The sequence below is a fragment of the Acanthochromis polyacanthus genome, chromosome 17 (assembly GCF_021347895.1).
Source record: "Acanthochromis polyacanthus isolate Apoly-LR-REF ecotype Palm Island chromosome 17, KAUST_Apoly_ChrSc, whole genome shotgun sequence".
Lineage (NCBI taxonomy): Eukaryota > Metazoa > Chordata > Actinopteri > Pomacentridae > Acanthochromis > Acanthochromis polyacanthus.
In genome coordinates this window covers 6,042,898-6,064,879 of record NC_067129.1, presented here as the reverse complement: position 1 = coordinate 6,064,879, position 21,982 = coordinate 6,042,898, and the positions used below count along the sequence as shown (strand labels likewise).

Below are 21,982 nucleotides of genomic sequence, written 5' to 3'. Positions count from 1 at the left end.
GTAAAAAATGGCAGAGAAGGCTGGGTGCTTTGATAACTGGAGATGCTTTGTTTTTGTCATGTACCGATAATTAAAAATCTAGGTTGCGTCAATGTTAGAATATGTCAGTGACAGCAAATATGGTACACAAATATTTGTTCAGACCTGCAGCCAAAGATGTACTGCTCATTACTGCCAGGAATGCTTTGACCTCTGATAAATATTCTGAGAAGAATTTTTTAAAATGACTGCTCATCTTAATAGGGCAGTCGGAGGAACTGAGCACCACAGAACACGGAGTCCTCGCAGTAAATTACATTTAGACTTGAAAACAGCAGAAGCTCGCAATCTACATTTATAAGCTTGCAGTTTATTGAAGCAAATCATTTTATTAGTTGGTCATGTTAGAGCACTGTGACAGTACACACCCAACCTCTCTAAGCTATGTTCAGTATCTTACAAATTAAACTGTGTGTTTCAGTTAAGGTGCAATAAACACGAGTAACAACCTCCCTGGAAGTAAGGAAAGGTCACTGAAGCTTCTGTTCTACCTCTGATGTACCTCAAATTGGAGTCGTAACCCAGAGGCATTTCATGGCTGCACACAAGTGGCCATAATTGTAATTACGTTTTTTTCTCTCTTTTTTTTTTTTTAAACTTAGTCTGTAGTGAACTGCATCCATTTTAATTAGTGCTTTACACTACATGGAAGATACAGATGTCTATGAGCTTATCTTTAATATGGTTTGCCTGCTAATGAAAATAAATGTCTCTCCTTGAGCAACACATATGTCGTGGCAGACCACATGCAGAGCTATATTCTAGGAAAACGGAAATAGGTTTTTCAATATAGAAAGCCTAATTAACTTTTCTATTCTAACTGTGCCAAAGCAAATGGATACTAGCATATGTTGCTGCAAATGCTTTCTATTTATCACTGAGTCGAAACCAGTTTGCTCAGCAGTTTGACAGCCTATTTGTGCTTGTTATGACTGTGTCATCTGATTGCTAATAGCCCGGTTCATCCAATAGGATCAACTCCTAAATATTTCCATGCATGTGAGCAATTTCAAAATATAAATACAATCTTTACTCAGTTTAAAAGCCTTATAATTGTTTAATTTTTTTTCTCTCCAACACCGTACTGTCTTTAGCATAAAAACAAGTGTAGTTTTATTTTGGACAATTCCACAGGTGAAACATGGCTTCGATTTTAGAGCTGTTTAACTAGTCACCTCAAGAGATGTGATTTGCTGTCACTTGAAATGGAAAGCCATTTCATTTGTACACATAATATGCAAATGAAAACAATTTTCTTGGTACTCCTTTCTCATTATTTTTGCTTTGCATCCATCACAGCTATGTAAATCTTTGCTATCAGAACTCTGCCAGTGCTATGGCATACTGAGCAGATTCTTTGTTCAACAAGGTGCAAAACACGTACTGTGCTCCCACAACACTGTAAAATCCACCATTGTCAGAATTACCAAACCTTCAAGGGTGTACCAGTTAGTTAGCTGCTTAGTTGGTAATTATACTGTAATTAACTTTTAAAAGGTATTGCAGGGATACACGGGGTACAGCTAGTCTAAAAGTAACAGAAGAACATTGTATCACGCTGCCTTTGCACAAAACTAGACAGCTGCACTGTTAATACATCCTGCTAGATAGCTTGCTAGCTGCTATCCAGTAATAGAAATCCTTCATTGCCATTGTTAAAATAAGTACATGGTTAGGGTTACAGAAGAGTCTTAACCCTTTAGGCGCCAGAGTTTTTTCAATAAAATATTCAGTTTTGATATCATTTTTTCAAAAGGTTGTAACTTGAAAATGGTTAGAGATAAAAGCAAACTGTAAATGAGAAAAATCATCAGTATGACCCAAAGTTTGTGATGGGAGTAAATTCACTCATCTAATTTGCATAGTATGACGTCACCAGGTGGTGGACATATGGATTACATAACTTTATTGGTGTTTATCGATCAAGATGGCTTTGTTTGGCTCAGAATTTGGCAGATCCCTGTCTCAACGATACCCAACAGGCTTATCAAAATGTCTGATCCACTTGTGATACTCTTCCTCATCTGTCAAGCAAACCCAGCCATCATCATCGTCATTTACGACGGGGCCGTGAACGCCACTGCAGCCTCCACCATTATTATCAGTGCATTTTTTCCCGCGTCTGCTGCTATTTCCGCGTTTTTTTTCATCCCCGCTATCCCCCTCACCCCTGCTACACCCACCTCTTCTACCTCTTCTGCCACCCCAGACCCCGTGAAGCAAAGCATCGGCTCCAGTATGTGCTGCTTGTGGACTGTCATGGCGCACCGACCCGCTGCCGTTACGCACAGACGTAGCGTCACTTTCTGTCTCAGTGGACGACTGAACAACTTCATCAGAGGGTGAATATTCCTCTTTGGAATCTTAGTAAGCCATTACTTGACAAAGTACTTTGTCAGCGTTGACCAGACCTCTCGGTATGGTGAGTTTTCTCTCTCCAAAATGCGCCATCTTGCGCTCTGTTACGCTCTGACGACGAGTCTCGTCTCCTCAGTTTTACTCCAAAACTTCGAATGAAAACACACCCACAAATGATGCTCAGATGGAAGTTCCAGATGTCCGCTATCTCCTGGTGTAAAGTAGTAACTACATGAGGCAGTATATTTGAAGCTATGGCTTGTTATGTTCAGCAATGTTGCTTGTTGCAATATTGTGACTTTGACACTTAAAGGGTTGAGATACGTGTCCACTAGATCTGGCAATTTCCCCAATCCCATTCGTTGTTTATGTGAAATGTACTGCGTTGCATGCTGGTCCGGTTCCGGTGTGTTTCAAGCTGCGATCTGGTGCGTCTCCCTGGAGCTCATTTGCATAAAGTAGACTCGACTCCTACTTTATGTAAATCCAATGCAGCGTGCAGAGGTACAACACATCACAAAACTTTCGTCAAACGTCTCAGCTAGTTGTAGGTGAACTAGAATGAGGACAGATTCAGCTGCTGCACATCTTATGTCTTGGCTCAAATGCTATCAGAAATATTTTTTGTTGAACTGTTTTCGTAATAAAAGAGAAAGTTTGCGACCAAGCCGCCGCATTGCTCCTCCTTGAATTCCAGGAGCAGACAGCTCCTGAGTCGATGTGTTTGTCGAGTCAGGCAGGATAGTTCGAGAAGAAGGTTGGCAAGAGTTGAACACTGGCTACCGGCCTTAAGCACACACCCACCGAGCAGGCAATTTTCAGATGTGGTGCATTTACATGCGAGAAAAACGTCTAGTGGCATCTAATTAGCATAACACTAATTGTCACTTTGAAATGAGAGGTGAACTGCAGTTTTCCATTGTGAAGTCCAATGTCTGTCAACCCATCCACATTCCCCAACAGGACAGAGAAAAAGGTTAGAGGAGGAAGATGGAAGGAAAAGGGCGCAGTTTTACACTACATCAACTGCCTTTGCCGCCATCTAATGAATCTGGATACTAGAGGGTGGTGTCACAATGAAGCATAGCTGTGGGTCATAATAAGCTGCTTGCTCTTGCCCTTCTTTTTTTGTCCTCACCAAGGACAGTCTGTTGTTATGCTTTTAGCATAGCTAATTGTCGTTTTATATAAGCTAAGATGGATACACAGAAATGTCCCAAACCTCTACTACTAACAACAAAAACAATGAAAACAATACAGCTGGAAGGCAGGGTCTCTGCAGACATGGATACACTATTGAATAGATCATTGCAGAGCATGTTTGGGTTGTTTATTTATACAGTCCACATTTCCTCAAGTCAATTAAATATCTCACAAATAAATATACATAACAATGCCAGTTCAGTTTCTGCTTGCAGGTTCCATTTCCATGTAAAGTCACATAATTATTCAGATGCATGCATGCCTCCTGTCCTCTTGCGCAGTTGAACGATTCAGAGAAAATGTGATGGTATCAAATCACTTTGCAACAAGTAATACATTTAAATCAATCCTCACATATTTGCAAGTCTGTGCATTATTCATAGCAGTTACCATTTACAGTCTCTTCTGGAGCTGCCTCTTGGTGTTGCAGTGGATGTGCAATTGGTTTGACATTTGTTTACATTTGTATGTGTGTCTTTTGAGGGTGTTTAAATGGATATTCATGTTTGAACAGTTGTGCAAAAATCATGGAAATCATGGGAGAAAAACCACATTGTGTTCCTGAATAGGTTCAACATTGCTGCATGGTTTCCATTTGGAGTAAAAATGACTTTGCAGCAATGCCATTGAACACTGCATAATTAAATAAAGATTTTGGTCTGAATATGAACTGAAGATGCTTTCCGGAGTTCCTGGTATACTCCATAATAAGCAAAGCAACCAATTCCCAATATTAATTCGCTGATGCACTTGATTTTTGAGGACAGAGTTAGATTGGTGGTGTTTTAATGATAGTGTTGCAACATCCCTAACGACAAGAATTTGCAGACTGCATAATTAACAAAGCAGCGACTAAGATCGGCAGAATGAACCCAAAGTTATTACTCTGTAATCAGAGGCTCGCTCAATCAACTGCAGCTAATTTCGCTATCATCATGGAAAAGAAATCAGTGAACCCCTGCTGCTGGTTCACTCATTGCTCTGGACAAATGTCAGCTAATTGCTTGAAATGTCATGTATATGAGCAAATCTATTGCAGTTTTCATTTGCAAAACATTGTCTCTGCTTTGCTAACTCTGGAACTCACAAGGCAAGATTATGCAGAATGACAACAGATCTTTAAGTGGCTCACATAAAGTGAACGACTACAGCAGATGAAACTAAAGTGGCCTTTGTGTCGTGCTGAAAGCAGCATTAGGATAATAGTTGCATGAATCAGAATGTATATGCTATTGCCAGTGCTTTTAAAATAATCATCATAACACAATAGAGCCAGGGAGACTCACTATGAGTGCAAAGTTTCACATCCTGTACAATTTCAAAGTCAGGACGAATGAAGTTCAAAGTTACAGAAGTTTTATGTCAGTTCCGTAAAGAATTTGTTTAAGTGTATCATCATTAAGATTTGTCCACAAGATGTTTCACCTAGATTAATGCAGAAGACATCAATACTATAAAAGAATACATATGGAATTATGCTGTAAACAAAAAACTGTTAATCTTCAGTATTAATCTGTAGTTTATTAAATAATGAAAATATATAAAAAGCACTGAATGAGAAGATGTGTCAAAACTTTTCACTGGTAATGTATATGTACAGTTGCATAATAAAAACTAAAGATGTTCCAGCTTGTGTTACCGCATGCACATATGGTGTCTTCCTAACACACAAACACACACATACACACAAGACTCCATAGGTTATAAGATGAATTTCTGTGGTTGACATTATAAATCTATTAGTATGTGCCTTTGTTCTTATCACTAAACTGTAGACCATGATGCTTTCACATCCATTTCTACTTTTTTAGTTAAGAACAGGAATGTGGCATTTAGGCAACACTTTTGTCTTGATCTTCAGTATTCCTTGGGGACATAAATAGTTCAAGCACATGTGGGTGGAGATCAGCTGATACCGTGTGAGCCATACCTCTGCAGGCTTGGGAATGGATGTCAGTGCAGCTTGTTATCCCTTGAGCAATTGAATGGACTGTGTTGAAATTAAGATGGAGGCTACAAGAGGGCTTCTCTGTCCTAACACTTCACAGCAGTCACCCTCAGCCAAATTTGCTTTACTGCAATAGAATGCAGAATTGCCCTTAGCAAGGTTATTAATCTCCCACCTCTTTGAGGAATGCGGAACATAATGTGCAATTGTTGTTGCTCAGGAGGTAGACCAGAGTTGATGGTTGAACCCCCGGCATGAACATGGCAAAAGTGTTCTTCAGCAAGATGAGGAATCCTTAAATAGTCTGCAATAGCCAAACCAAGAAAAGAATGGTCTTTCTGCTGCTTCTAGTGTACGTATACATGAATGGGTGCTTATTGTAAATTACAAAAGAACACATAGAATACATGCAGAGCATCTTCTTAGTTGCTTTAGATAAAAGGAGCACAGATGCTGCCTGGGTCACGACCTTTCAATCGGTATACTCCACTCGGTTCAATGAATTGTTTTCATCGTGACATTGAACAGCAGTTTCTCGGTTCATCAAGCAATGCATGCCATGGGAGAGCTAACGATTTACCAATCTGTGCCATGGTTGGGACTAACGCAGATATCAAACGTTGCCAAGCTTTGTGTTTGAACCAAGAAGGAATAATAACAGTAGAAGAAGTTGAAGGAGCAGCATTTAGATTACTTAATAATACAAGTTCTTGCATTTTATGTGGTTGCTTGGATTAGCATATTTATTTTATATAGACTGAATATATCACCAGACACTATATTTTGCACTTTGCCATGCTCTACTCTAGAAACCCCATCAAAACCAGTATGTTAGGGTGGAAAAAATGCAACAAATTATCAATCCTCTCTGACATCAGGCAAGCAGGTGGGATCAGTGGAAAAAATGTTGGTAATTCACATCTATTGTTTCCCATTAGACCACAGATCCAAGGAGGACAGGGGTGCATGGCACAAGTGAAGGGATGCTGTGGCATATTACTATTTGCTTTTGGTGCACCTCAGTGAATAATGCATTAAACTGAGTTAAGTCTGCATGAACTCCATCTATGCTGCCACAGCCAATCCTCATGTGTGATTGAGCCAGAGCCAAAAAAAATAGGTTTCCATTCAGGTTGTAGGCCAAATCTAGACTGGCACCAATATTTTATAAGCACCATTTTAATCTCACCAGTACTTAGTTTTGCTACGCTCTCCAAGTTGCTGCAGGTGGCCAGCAAGTTCAGTAGGATTAGTAAGAAAAAAGAGATCAGGTCAAGTAGCCTTTAAATCCTACGTCTGCAAAGGAACTGACATGGAACTGATCCAGACCACATGGATTACTGATCACTACCTGGAATACAACCTAGAATACCTCTCTAAAATAACAAGACAGGCAGGTTTTTCTTGCTATTTGAGACCAGAGGCAAACAGAGAAGAAAAAAGGGGACATCCGAGTGCTATTACTTCTTTTTCAAGAATGGATAAAATGGGAATACTGGGATCTAGGCTGCATGTGTCATGACATACCTCACAATGTGACCCAGAAGCTGATTTCGCCAGAAATACCCTGCCAAACACCTTTCCTGCCTGAACCAGAAAATACCCATGCTCACTTTTTGCTGCCAACTGAAAGCTTGAAGGGGAGCATCACGCTCTGTGCCATCAGCTAACCAGTGTGATGAATCCCTGCCACTCAAAAAGACCACTGAAACCACACAGTCATTCTACTGTCACTATACTGTCTACTATCACCTTTTAGTGGAGCATTTCAGGGTCTTGAACAGATATAATTCCCACCTCTGTAGACAATCAAAATCCCAATTTGTCATTGTTAACTCAGGTATTATTAGATCGAGAGTGATTATGTGTTTCCTCAAGCCAATAGGAATCTAATTCCCCAACATAATTCACTCTTTTGCTTGCCCTTACTATTGACTCTTCTTCATGTTGCAGTGTTTTGATAAGAGTCTTACCAGTTTACAAAAACTACCAGAGCAACCTATTATCGGAAAATAGTACTTAAGATGCAGGTGTTCTCAGCCATCATTTGCCCCAGCAGAGGGTGTCTATGCTAACTTATCATTACAGCACCATGCTTGCCATACGTTGTATAGATAAAACTTTCAGACGCACCACAGTGTCTTGATTATAAAAGATGGTGTCATGAGTTACAAAATGAGCCCGCTACAATGTAATGATCTTTACTTATGTAAGACCTTTTAACCTTAACTAGGTTTTACAAAGTGCTTCACACTGTCTTTTTCACACATCAGTTTTGGTAAGGATGCCATGCAAGTTACTTTGCTGCATTAAGGGCATCTTGTGGTTGTCATGTCTTGCCCACACATTTCAACATATTAAGGGCCCAGGGATCAAATCGCCAACTTTATGATTACTGAACAACCTGCTCTACTACCTGCTCCACAGCAGAGTGTGCTAATTTGCATATAGTATTCCCAAGGTTCCTAAAAAAAATGGTTTTCCCATTTTGGTGTGGAAAAAGTTGACTGGCCTGCCCAGAGCCCTGTCCTTTCCAATCCCGTCTAGCATCTTTGTGATGAATGGTTACACTAACTGTGTGCCAGGCCTTATCGGCCAACACAAATGGCCAACTTCAATAATGCTCCGACTGAGAGCAGATGCCTGTAGCCAGACTCGCAAAATCTTGGAACAAGCCTCCCAGAAAAGAGCAGGAGCTGGTGTAGTGCATTTTAATTACCATGCTTTTGGAATGAATGATTCAGCACACATGTGAGTGTAATATTTTACTGTCCACTGACGTCTACCCATTTAAAGCAAGTACGTTAAGTAAGACCAAACATCATATATTTCAGGAGATCATTTGTAGTCTAAAGGTGTCAGTTTCTAAAATGAGGGAATCACTTTTTCTGTAGTGCTTAAGGGCAATATACACCTTCTGCATAATTTGAAATGGAAAACAGAGGACTTATTTGAGGTACTGTTGTGAGGATAGTTGGATTCATCGAGAGAAAGAAAATTGGGATAAAATTGCAGCTTTTTTGCAAAGGTGTGTGGAAATTGGACCAAAAAGTTCTCTTTCAAATTGTGTGTTTTAGAATAAACTCTCTCTCTGTGGCCCTGTGCCTGTCTTGAATAATACATTAGGGTACTGGTGGCCTGCTGCTCAACAGAAATGAAGCTGGTAGGTGCTGAGTATTTTTCAGTAAGAGGTGATCAGATCATGTTGGATCATTAGCTCGGTTTGTTTTACTAAGTGCTGCAAAGTGTGTCCGACAAACCGGTCAGTCAGAACTAAACTGTCACATAACATCTGCTGACTTGCAACCTAAACATCAACTCATTCGTCTGCAGACATGCACAACAGCGGGCGTGTCCAGGTGCTGGTGGGAGTATTAATGGAGAAGGGGCCCTCAGTTCAGCGTCACACCAGCTGGTTCGTAGAAGCCCCAATACTGATCCTCTACACTTCATCCATCTCCAACTCTTCCAACTTTGTAGGTGAGCTTTTTCCATCTTTTTCTTCTCCTTCTCCTTCTGTAATTCATTGCCGTCTTCTGCCCATTTATACACCTCTACATGTTCTGCATTTCTGACTGCTGCTTCTTCTTTTTTGCTCCCTCTTGTTGATCCTTCCATCCACTTTAAATGATCTTCCTTTCCCACTCTTCTTCTTCATCAATTATCTGTATCCCTTCTTGATTTTTCTCCTAAATCATTCACCTGCTTCATATTATTTAATTTATGTCTGCATCGCTTTCCTGCTGCTATTTCCTCATTAAAAAATGTTTGTGTGTCCAGCTGTTCTCCATTATGGCAGCGCTGTGGCTACACACTGCCGCCCTGTTGGTCTTACTGGTCACATCGTGCCCAGGCTCCCAGGCCATTTCCACACAGCACCTGTGTGGCGCTCACTTGGTCGATGCCCTTTACTTGGTCTGTTGGGAAAATGGTTTTTCCTACAACCCTGGGAGCAACAACGGCCGGACGCTGCGTGAGACTACCAACAGCAAAACACTTAACACTTACAGCATCACATTAGGTTTCTAAACCCCACAATAACCACATCTTAGCAACAATTCAAAGTAGCATATTTTAGAGCATTTTATTTTACAACCCTGGCCTCAGTTCAATCCCTCCAAGCTTTGTGTGTGCTAACTCTAAACCAGCATGATGACTTTTGCCCTTAACTGTCTGTCCCATCAGGATTCCTTCCACCAAAAGCAGGCAGAGCAGCATCAGCGGGGGACGAGAACGAAGCCCCGGAGTTTGCCTTTAACGACGCGATGGAGATGTTGGTGAAGCCGAACATTGTGGAGCAGTGCTGTGCCCGGCCCTGCAGCATCTATGACCTGTCCGCCTACTGCAACTGATAAAAAGTCAACTCAGACGCCAGCACTTAGCCCTGCCATTATTTACCTAGCCTTGCTTAGCGTGGCTTAGCTTCTCAGCTAACTGAACGTGCAACCTCTCCCTCGACTCCAACAATAAGCCTGAGATCTGCTGTGTTGTGACTTCTCTGTATGCAAGCTGTTTTCAAGTGATCGGATGATAAATTATGTTTCCTAGAAAATAAAGTTCTCTAAGTTGAGAAAGAGAGAGTGGTTATTTCAAGAATTAACGGATTTTTCAACCAAATAAGCAGTGTGGTTTAAGTCACATTGGTTGTAAAACAGCTGTGTTGCCAATCAAAGAGCAGTGATTTCTTGCAGTGTGTTTTTCTTCAAAGAGAGTCCTACCTGTGAACTTCAATGCTGCCTTCATTTAATGCTTTAAAGCTAGCACATTTATTCCTGACCTTAGGTTTTCCTTATCAATAAGGGTGGGATCCATGTTTGGTATCCAGCTGGCCACAGTCAGTCAAGCTCAGTAAATTTTTTACTTTTAATGAAATGAGCATATACATTGGGTTTTACTTTTCGTATTACTTCAAAAGAAGATATAGTGTAAAATCATCTTAAAGAGTCTTTGTTGTATTCCTCTTACTGCTGCAAACTTTTAAAGCACGAATGTAGACAGTTGGGCTGATTAAAATGGGTACATCGTGTGAGATGGATGAAAGAAAAACATAGCCAAAATGGTTTTCCGTCTAGATGCGCCATAAGGCAGTGGTGTTTTTTTAGAATCAGTCATTTTGTTTTAGCTGCTCTTACATCTTCAGCAAATATTGTGTGCTTTGGAGACAAGATGGTGTACCATACTGCATACAAATGTTCCTTTATTTTGTGTGTTCATTGCACATATGCGTAGGTGAACATATGCCATTATTGGTTGGGTTGCAGGAACACAGATTTCCAAACCTTGACACTGGACTTTGACAAAAAACCTGTATGTGTGCATCTAACTGTTGCCAGTTTTAAAAGATGATCGGTCAGCAGTTCAGTACAATTATGTTGGCTCCTTGTCTTGAACGTCAGTGCCGTTTGATGGTGACAGTTCAGAACAGCAAAAACTCTCCACTGTGGCTGGTAGAACTGGCCAAGAAGCATAAACATTCAGTTCAAGGTGTACACTGTATCATATGGCTGTAAGTAATCTTTATTTCAAGATGAGCTGTGGAACGTGTGTGTGTGTGTGTGTGTGTGTGTGTGTGTGTGTGTGTGTGTGTGTGTGTGTGTGTGTGTGTGTGTGTGTGTGTGTGTGTGTGTGTGTGTGTGTGTGTGTGTGTGTGTGTGTGTGTGTGTGTGTGTGTGTGTGTGTGTGTGTGTGTGTGTGTGTGTTCTGTCACATTTAGCAGAGATCAGCACTCCCCCCTGCTGGCTACTCTGCAGACCTGCTGGAATTTAAAATTGTGTCCTTTGAAGCCTCTCAAACATTGCAGATGCAGAAAGAAATATTTTACTGAAGCATAAGATCCATCTAAACATCCCCTGTCCTTCAAGGGCTTTTATGAAGCAGCCTTAAACTCAAATGTGTGTTATAAATAGCCACTACTGCATGGTGCTCCAATTTTTCCCACTGAAATGCATACTGCTGGCTGAGTTCTGCGTTGGATAGAACAGAGTGTGGGGCTTCAGAATTAGAGCAATTACACAGTCCAGTATGACTATTACAAAGCTGAGTTCTGTGCTAATAATCATAAAGAAAATGCATTAGGGATTCAGTTGCATACTGTCCTCTGCTAAAGACTTACAGAAGGAGAAAGAGACAGAGAGTCTCTTAGTATTCCACTTGAGACACTGTGCCTCCATATAGTCATTTCCTGTTCGAGCCTTATCAGGAACAACCTGGAACTGCACTCCAGCGAAGCCTCACGCTGCTCTCTCTGCTCACCTCCTGCAATTCCATCTCTGTTTTATTTCTCCCTCTTTTTTTCCCCCTCCATCTGTCACTTTCACCCTCCCCTCCCTGCCTGTGCAATGTCATGATTAGTATGCTAAGAACTAGTAAAGCTTTACCTGGACATCAGTCACTCAGACAATCACTCAGCTGTCTCACTGTCAGTCAGTGGGCTGATCAGTCCCCTGGCTCACGCTCTTGTTGAATTAATCATTCAATTGCTTGGTTGATCACTCAACCACCTATTTATTCAGCCAGTTTCTTTCATGTTTTTTTGTGTTTTGTTTTTGTGCGCCTTCTCTTGTACGTACTGAGAAACATACAAGAATGGGACATACAGAAATAGACATATCAGAAGGGGAGAGGCACAGTTGCTCTTTTTTTTTCTTCCAGAATTCTCCTCCCTCCTCATTACAGAGCTGGCTTGAGCTCAGAACAGCCAAAAGGGCTTGTTTGAGCAACTGCTGAGTGCTCTCTAGGACAGAAACGACCTCAAGTGATGGTGATATTTCACCAAAAAGATGAAACATTTCTTCTGACATCCTCGCTTATGCATTGTGCATCGAGGAAGACGCAAAATACTTCGCATGGCGCTCACAAACAGATGCTGCTGTATGGAGTTGACGCAGAGAATAGCGTGTTTTCCTCATGTTTGTTGTTCTGCTACACGTGAACAGATGTTTGACAGTTGCTTCGAAGCTGGAAGAGTCATGGTCCTGAAACTGTCACCACAGCAACAATGGGAGGGAAAAAAAAGAAAAATCACTCTCTTAAATTGCCGACATTTGCATACTTTTATTGCCGCTTTTCGGTGAACCTTTCCACATTAGAGGCATTTCTGTATTTGTTGCAGAAAAAGGTTAAGAGTAAAGAGATACGGAGTGGCAGGTAGAGCAAGAGACTGATCCCTGTTTCTCCCATGATTACATTCTGTTCAGGCCCTGTTGCAGAGAGAAGGAGGAAGATCAAGCTTCGGCCACAGAATATGAATTTTATATCTGCAATGCAGCCAAGAGGTCCTTTCATGTAACAGCTTGCCTTGGCGCTGGACAGTAAATATCAGCTGTTCCTGTGTGGCAGCTGATCTGTATGAATTAGAGCTCATTGGTTTCATATTAAATGACCGTGTTGCCATATATTTTATTCACACTGTTGATACACTTGACTAAATGGAATTTAATTTGTTGCAGGGTTTTGTTTTATGCGTCCATAACTAACATCATTTAAATCTTTGATCTTTTTATTTCGAAGATCAATGACACAAACAACGGACATTTCAGTGAAACAGAAGCAGGAGTCGCGCGTTGGGCTGTATAGTTACACGGTCAAGTTCTAGCTTGTTGCAATGAAATATTCATGAACTGGTGCATGTTTCAGTCACAATGGGCTATACTGAATGAAAGGTCATTAAAGTCCACCCAGGAGCAGTGTGATGGATGAGTGGATAAATGCTGACAGGTCCTTTCTATTGCCTAATCATCAAAAAGGTTTCACAAAGTCATATAACGAAGGCCCTTTTGCCGGGTTAATTTATTTAAGTGGTAGATTCTTAAGTGAAGTAAAGTTTATTACAGCAGAAAAACAGAGAAAGGAAGCGATTCTTCACATGCAGTATGCGTTATTTCAAAATTAACAAACCAACAGTTATTAACATCCAAAAAACTTTTTTGAAGCAGTGGGTACAGTGTTCATAATGTGCTTCTTTATGGTGTAGATTCGCCATAATCAGCTGTCTCTTCTGTGCTACTGCCTATTGACTTTCCTTGTAAGAAATAAGATACAGTCCAACAGACTTAATTAGGTGTTAGACAGGACCAGCTGATAGGAATACAGGAACAACAGCAAATCAAACTGGTTGAAATAGACCCTAAGGCCACAACCAGCCCTTGCCGAGCTTGATATTCTTTGCTACCTTTTCTGCCTAGACCTGACTCCGGAATTAAGTACTCTCTCCATATAGCGGCATGTCGCTACAGCTCCGAGGCATACAGACATCCTATTACATAATAGCGACTTTTTCTTGATTGCGGTTGGGTGTTTTTCTCCTCAGCGATTTTGCCTTTTCTACTTCACTTGGCCCAGGGAGTCTACAAATTGTCTCGACTATCTTTCAGGACAATGTGGTTGGTGTATCTGCAGATATTTATTAGAGGGAAACGGCTCACATTCACTCATTATTACAAGAATTCTGGCCCCAACTGTGTGTGTGTGTGTGTGTGTGTGTGTGTGTGTGTGTGTGTGTGTGTGTGTGTGTGTGTGTGTGTGTGTGTGTGTGTGTTCTTGTACTTGCTACATGGTGAGTACCATTTTCTGCATTTAACTATCAAAGTGAGGACATTTTTACAAAGTGAGGACATTTTGGCCGGTCCTCACTTTGAAACAGCCATGTTTGAGGGTGAAGACTTGTTTTTAGAGAACAGGTATGAATTGAGGTTTGGTTAGGGTTAGGGTAAGGATTAGGGTTAGGCGATCAGTTGTGATGGTTAGGGTAAGGCTCTAGGAAATACATTACGCCTATGGATGTCCTCACTAAGATAGAAGTACAAACGTGTGTGTGTGTGTGTGTGTGTGTGTGTGTGTGTGTGTGTGTGTAGCTAAAGTGTCTCTGAACAGTTGATTCACCAAAGTTCCTACTTCTTGTGGTGTTTATCTGCAGCATCATAATCTGGCATCTAACAGCATGTGTCTACTTACCCTGGAAAACCCACAGACCCTGATATGAATTACTTTCTTTGAAGAAAAAGCTACCCTCAAAAACTTTGTGGATTATCCTGACCAGTGGCTCCACAATCCCCACACAGGGTATCGGTGTAAATCTAAGCGCTCCCAAGATGATTATCTTGATAGAATCAATGTCCAACTGAACTTAAAGTTGCTTGCAGCTTTAATTATTATTTTTTTGGAAAGATAACATGCCTTTTAAGCTTACATGGTAGGTTTTGGGGTTCAGAGGGTTAAAAAAAACCCAAGATGTTAAGCTCAACTTTCCCATCCTCACCTGGACTGTATACATCAAAGAAATCAAAGACTAGAAATAGCACCATGTCAGTATGATGTTTTGATGCTGGAGGCAAGATGGCATTGAAAAACAGCTTGAAGATTAGTGTGTCAGGAAGATCCAGACAGCTCAAGGTCATGTGTGCACAAAACACACTCACAGGCGCACCGTGGTAGCCGCAATTATCCACAGAAATACTGCACGTCCACATAAACAGCGCAGTCATAAACAACTCTATGGACACTTACACATGTGTGGCAGTCCATTGCTGTTAAGCTTCTCAACAAATCTGTCCTTCACAATGCAAAACATCAGATTTAATTATTGCACAAATCAAATCACGTTTGGTTTCAACCTTGCAAATTCAATTTCAGCACTGATGGACCTCAAGAAAATATACAGTAGGGCTGGCTCCCAGTAGAAAACATAATCATTATGGAGGCAAAGTTCATTATGTTGCATTTGTATATATTGTTTTGGACACTTGCCCATGTGTGTTCAACATGAGCAGCGGCTGGCAAAAAATGTACACCTTTGACAATTATCCAATGGTTTCCATAAATTGTTATGGGGAATGAAAAAAGAAAAAAGGCTAAAGAGTCTGAGTGAGGTGGAGGCGCTGGTTCAACATTCATCTACACACTCAGACCATCCACCTCTGACAATGTCTGTAATCTGCATAACAATGTAATTATAATCTGCCTGATTCTCTCCTCCGCAGTTCCCATATTGAGTAAAATTCGCAGCAGCACCAAATCTCCCTGTGATTGTTTTGGCAAAGCCCTGGCTATTTAATCAGGTGAAGTGGATGACGACCACATTGTAGAACAATCCCCCCTTAAAGCATTAATCATAAGATAATTGGATTGAAAATTAGGGAGACGTTGTCTTTGTATTCCATTAGCGTGGAGTGGATTTCTCATCACTCTCTGGCATTGAGTACTTCTCTTTTTATTTACATACTTTGTGCTCCTTCTCTCTCCCCCTAAGGCTTTTAGATGAATATAGAAAAGGTGCAGAGAGAAAGGACAGATAAGAGAAAAAGGGAGAGAGAGGGAGTGGAGTATAGAGGAGGAGTTTGGTAAATCTGATTCACTTAATTTTGTATAAAGGGGACTGGTGTCCTCAAAGGGTAAATTGATCCAGTCATTGTGATGAATAGGCTCAATTAATCCACCCAGTGCGGGACAGGGTGAATACATGTGCTAGGAGACACCCCCTTGTTGGCTAATTTCTCAGACATCATCGTACATCTCTTGAAGTGAAGAAATCATTTGTTGTCACATTCTCCTTCCTGCTGTTGCCTCCCCTTGGCTGCGTTCTAAAAATCCAACACCAACAGTTCTAAAACAAATATGGGCACAACTGATTTGTGAAAAGTCATTCTTTGATTATATCTTGTAATATTTCATGTGCTTGGGGTTACATAGGACTTTATAGGAAACATTTGACAAATCACAATAAATCAAATAATTCCATGTCGCTATAAATGTATTTTTAAGTGGCTTCTGCTATAGGAATTGACTTTAGGGTCCAAGTGTAAAAAAATGCTTTCAACACAGATATTATTGTAAAACAGAACAAAAAGTATATTTCAAAAAGTGATTTGAACTCAAAATGAACTCAGGATCTTCTTTTTTTTTTTTTACAAAACGTGCAGCACATTGTCCTCCTTAGCAGATGGAGTTTGCTCAGTTGTTATGGATTTCTTGACATGGGAGGGTTTCCGCCTCACCCCAGTCAAACCATGTTTCTTGAGTTCCAGACAGTTCTGAATTTGTCATATTGAATTGCTAAGGATGCTAGCTGTTGCAAATCTGCAAAGATGAGAGTCGTGATATTGGACTCGGAAGCAGCCAAAATGTGCTACTTTGCTGGAGTTATGCTGGAGCATGTGTGCACATTTCACCAGTGACTGATATGTATGACAAACAATGTCTTTGTAGTCACAAACTCATAAATCTGGCATATGTTGCATATTTCTGTTTCTGTGCATACACAGGCTTTCATCTATAAAGTTTTACGCTTCTAGTCCCAGGAGTCCAGCCAAGGCTTTCAATACTGTGAGCACTTAGTAAATTACACAAGAGTAATTTACACTGAACTAATATGATATTCTGCATATCTCCCCATTCTAAGAATCCCCTTTATATCTCTTTTCTCCTATTTCTCATTCTACTCCAGCTTCAGTGTATTACTTTTTCATCACTTTAAATTGGATATCCCAGAATAATAGTGGCCCTGTCTATTATTAATACACTGAATCCATCATGGCAGGAAGAATCAGGGTTTGGAAACCCCATGAAAGATCTCAAGGGCTTGGGGAATCGAGGCTGAGGAGTTCTCTATGTGCAGAGCCCCTGCAACTATCTGAATGTGTTGCTCTTTTAAGTGACTGCTAATAAGATTAATTTACCTCACAAACAACACTGGTTACACGGGGAGGCAAACCCAATACATCATCTGTCATCATTTCCATTTTTCTATTTTTTTCAGATTTTCTATAGGGCAAAGTCTCGACTACTCAGGAGTCACAGGAAACGTAAATCCACCAAACTTATTTAACTGTGAATAACCTCTAAATAACTGCACGATTTCTATGTTGACAGTGCAACGAAAATCAATTTAAGTGATTCCCACAACACTGAGTTAGAAGACCTTCTATCCCTTAAACAGATTTATTACAGCAATTATTTCCATCTAGCCGAATTGCATGAATTGTGTTAGAAAATGATTAGTGAACACCACAGTTGTCTCAATGGGCTGTGTCTGCCTGTACATTTGCATCATTTCTCCACATGGAAAATAATTTCCAGGGGACCTGGACAATTTGATTGTGAGTTTTCACAAAGATGGAAAAGGATACAGGAATATCAGTGACCAACTAAAAGCCATCCAAAACACAGTATTCATGAGGTACAGAAACGGCCATAGCACTAGCAAATGATTGTCCTAAATGACACCATGGACAGTGTAGTACTTGTACCATTGAGCTCTAAAAAACAAACATCCAAATGCTTCAGACTTGGTACATGAGTTATCAATGGAAGCATGAATTTTGTGACAACTCAGTCTAAAGACATCAACCTTTATAGACGCCACTTAAAAAACCTTTGCTTGCCCTTCAGTACAAAACTATAAGACTAAATTTCCCTAATGAACAAGCATAGGTGCCTGGTCAATACTGGGAGCATATTATTTGGAGACTGAGATAAAGATAAGTTTATTCCACTGATGCAGTCCAGCATGCTTTGGGTGAACCTGGCCATGATTACCACAGTGAATGCATAGTCCTGACAGTGGAGCATTTCTTGCTTGTCCTTGTCATTTATGATAGACATATGCTGTGAAACCCTTGTCAAAGCTCCAACGCCAAGAAAGCAGAATATGTGCATCAATCTTCCTTCATCAATCCCCTGAGACATAACCACCATAGTCACACAAACATATGGACAACCCACCTGCATGTATCTTCTTCATAACCTCTGATGATTTTGGGATGAGGAGTTTAACCTTTTAACAAATTTGTTGCAGCTCTCACAGCTTCACCTTTCATTTCCTTCAGCCCTTCTCCCTGAAATGTGCCTCCCACATTATAGAAAGGGGGCCTCATTACTGGCTAATTCGTGGCTGTCAAGATCCCATCCTCTCTGACAAATACACACTGGCTGTTCTGTAACTATGGTCAGACATTTTGTGTTTGCAATTAGTGTGAACTAGAACAACAATAAAATAAGAAACCCCAGTCTGTGGTGTCCCAGTTGTATGCTTTGCAAGTCCAAGACTTTTTGACTTGGGTTTAAAAAGTACTATAGTAATTTCATGTTGCTGGCTGTACAACTGAGTGAGGACTGCTAGTATTAGCACAATGTTATCTGTCTCTTGTAAAGAAGCCATTTTGGTTCAAAGAACCCAATGCTATCTTTTCCTTTTGAAAGCAGTCTCCTTTTTGGTACTCAAATTGCCCCACCAGAATGACTGTTTTCACATTTAGAGCAAATGTCAGCTTCTGTTGTGGAAGTGAGCTAATGTTATATACTGAGCTGTATGACAAACTTAAATAAAACTTCTTGCTGTGGTACCTATGGTGAGGGAATCCGGTGGCTTTATAGGGATGTGGGGCCTTTTTGCTGGCCTGGTTTGGTTCCACTTGTTCCACTTCTTGTTCTGTATCCTAAGGGTCGATATGTAATTGACTTGTATGTGATCGGTGCCATTTGTTTGCTCCTCAGAACATGAGCTGAGGTGGATCTATGTGATCAGTATTGTTTGTTTGATCTGTTTTCCTGTCTTTCCTGTCGGCATCTCAGCAAGATCACGCAAAAACAAACGGTCTGAGTTTAATAAATCTTGGCAGGGAGGTGGAGCATGTGCACGGGACAAACCCGTTAACTTTTGGTGCAGATCTGGACTACTTTCATTGAATTTGCGAGAAATGGCATTGGCCCTGGTCGAGGATGCGCTCTGCGAGTGCCCTTCCAGCTTGTTAATTGGTGTATTTGCAGCTCGTCGGAGTGCTTTTCAAAGGTTTCCTACTGTAGTTTGCCTCTAAATGAGAGTAGTTCTTTGTTCGAGGTTGATGGTGTTTGTCTTCATTAGCTTTACTTGTCGCTTTCAGGTACTTCCCCAGCCAGACATCAAATTGAAAGTCTTGTTAACATTCATTGCAGAGTGGAATAACAGTACAGCACAGGTTTAATGTTTCTTGTCTAACTAGCTTTGGGTTAGGGGTTTTTTTTCACATGAAAAAGTGAGAGCTGCAGTAGTATGCTTGATGTGCTGACTAATTTGGCAATCAGCAAGCCAATCTTTCAGCCTTGTGAGTGTGTGTGTAACTCAGAGAAAGGCCAACACAAAGGAGAGGCAGCAGAGGAGACATCCAAACCACTCCAGGTTAAGAGGTTAAGACTCACCCTCACGGAAATAACCAACAGTTTCTTTCCATAAATCAGCTGAAGTAGTAATTCGTCAAAATAAATGTTTTAAAGTGTTGATATGAAGTTGACAGTATCATAAATTTTTACAAAAACTCTGAGCAGATTTCAGTGAAGACCAGATAACATACATTTGTCCAGAAGACAGCATTTAACAAAGCTGGCTACACTAGATCTGAAGCAGTCATGTGGGTGGGGAGACATTTGTGAAATTTATGTCTGCTTATCAAAATATGCCCTCAACAAATGTCACTTTCAGAATTGGGTAACACTGGGCAAAATTGGGTTGGTCAAATTGAGATGATACATTTATTGTCTGTTAGCGCTAACCAAATGTTTATATGGCATATACACTCAGGAAACATTATTGACACTGGATTGTTTTTGCATCAGCATATTAAGAAAACATAGATTAATTTATTTGGCAACCTGCAGATATGTCAGCAATTAACATTTCAGTAAAATATTCATTCACACTGTACTTGTTTTCTCCTAATATCTTGCAGTAAAACTACAGCATTGTTCACCGTTTCTGATGGTGTTTTAAAGCACTCGCTTAAGCTGGACTACGATTACATAGAAAAAGTCTAAAGTGATTTGTGTTTATCAGCTTTTGTTGACTCCAGTGCAGTTTATAAATGTGTCAGTTCAGACACTGAGAAAAAGTTGCCTTTAAAAGTAATCCAGTGAGATTTTGTTGCACCTTATCAGAATCTGAAAAACTATTTAGGTCTATGGAAACGTTAGTTCTCAGGACATACAGTTGCTAGAAGAGGCTCAGTGTGTAACCAAAATGTCAGGACAATTTTGTTGTCTAACTCATTATCCTATACACCGAAATGCACTTAAATGATCAAAAACATCCAGTCATCAAACTCTTTTTAAAAAAAAAAAAATCACTTAATTGTTTGGGACATTGATGACTAGCATAGTATGAAAGCTGCCCCGGTGCCTCCAATTTTCTTTATGTTCATATAAAGAAATTAATTTTTAACAGCTGGAGTTATAGGGAATTTTAACAAAGCCGGTAAGATGAGATGCAGTACGAAACCAGTCATTGTCCTTCTACATTAAACCCAACTCTAAATCCAGGATTTGAAGAAACAAAAAAGCTTCTCTTTGCTGTAAGCATGAGTGACATCCTATTTGTCCTGTGTGTGTCTTTTCATCTGCATCCTTTGTCGCACTAGCAATGATGGGGTTTTCTTTTTTTCTGTTCTTACACCAGTTCCACGGGGCCCTGTGGGGAACTGGTGACCTAGAAACTAAGATTCTGTCAATCGACTCCAAAGCAATTTTCAACTGGGTTTTAGTGGTTTGAGTCTTGTCTCTGGTGTAATGCAGTCTAGGTGAGAGTATAACACATTGTCACTGTACGAGTGAGTGTTACTGTTAAGAAAGCCCCATTGTGAGGACTCGCTTCCCATCTCAGCACGATAACCAGGTCCTCACTAAGTGAAGCTGGATTAACACTTATTTGCTCACAGGCGGAAGGAAGCTCAGGCTGAAGGAAAGGATTGGATTTTGGCATGTAGCCGTTGAGTTCAGCCTCTCTTCGCTGCCGCCTGAATGAAAATAAGGACCCACAGAGGCAAAGAGACTTCTAGACTTCTCTGTCTTTGTGTGTATACAGTTGTTATATTTTATATAAGCTAGTACTGGGCGATGAAACAGTTTGAAGCTGTGAGCACCAGTGTTAGGCACTTTATCAACAGCAATATCACAATTATTTAATAGAACGTTCCATAGCTCAACTTAAAAGCCTTAAACAGAACATATCAGCTTCCCTTCCTGTACGGATGTAAACCATTCAGTCATCTCTTTGAAAGACACCTCAAGCATGGCTGCTTGTCCATATATATTATATGTGCACGATGCATCAGCCATCTGTGTCTCCTGAGTGTTCGTGAGTTCGCTTCCTGGTTTCCTCACCTGACATCGCAGAATTCTCTAACAAGCATAAATGTCCGTCCCTGTTCTGGCTCCGCTCTGACGGGGATTTCTGTTGCATTGTGTGCTCGCTTCCGCTTTTGATGACGTATCGTGGTCAGATGATTCATCGATTCGTCGTTAGTTGCAGCCCTACTGCAAACTGTGGAATGGATTTCCTGAATGGCCGCATTTGCAGCCAGCTAGCAGAGCACCCGGCATCGAATCACTTGTGAAGTCTTTTCAGCAGACAGCATTAAAGCACAGACATGCCTCATGGATCGAAAATCTCCGCAGGTTGTATCAGAATCTTTC

At 40.7% G+C, this 21,982-nt stretch overlaps 1 protein-coding gene across 1 annotated transcript in view; it reads left to right on the top strand.

Annotated features, from left to right (window-relative positions):
* The window catches only part of LOC110967364 (insulin-like), a 28,193-nt gene extending 18,077 nt beyond the window's left edge, over window positions 1-10,116 (top strand). Inside the window, exons 2-4 of the mRNA XM_051937491.1 lie at window positions 8,882-9,028; window positions 9,329-9,521; window positions 9,734-10,116. Coding sequence (XP_051793451.1) covers window positions 9,341-9,521; window positions 9,734-9,900 — 348 coding nt within the window. The 5' untranslated portion in view covers window positions 8,882-9,028; window positions 9,329-9,340 and the 3' untranslated portion in view covers window positions 9,901-10,116. The remainder of the gene's footprint in view (window positions 1-8,881; window positions 9,029-9,328; window positions 9,522-9,733) is intronic.
* Window positions 10,117-21,982: the final 11,866 nt, after the last annotated feature.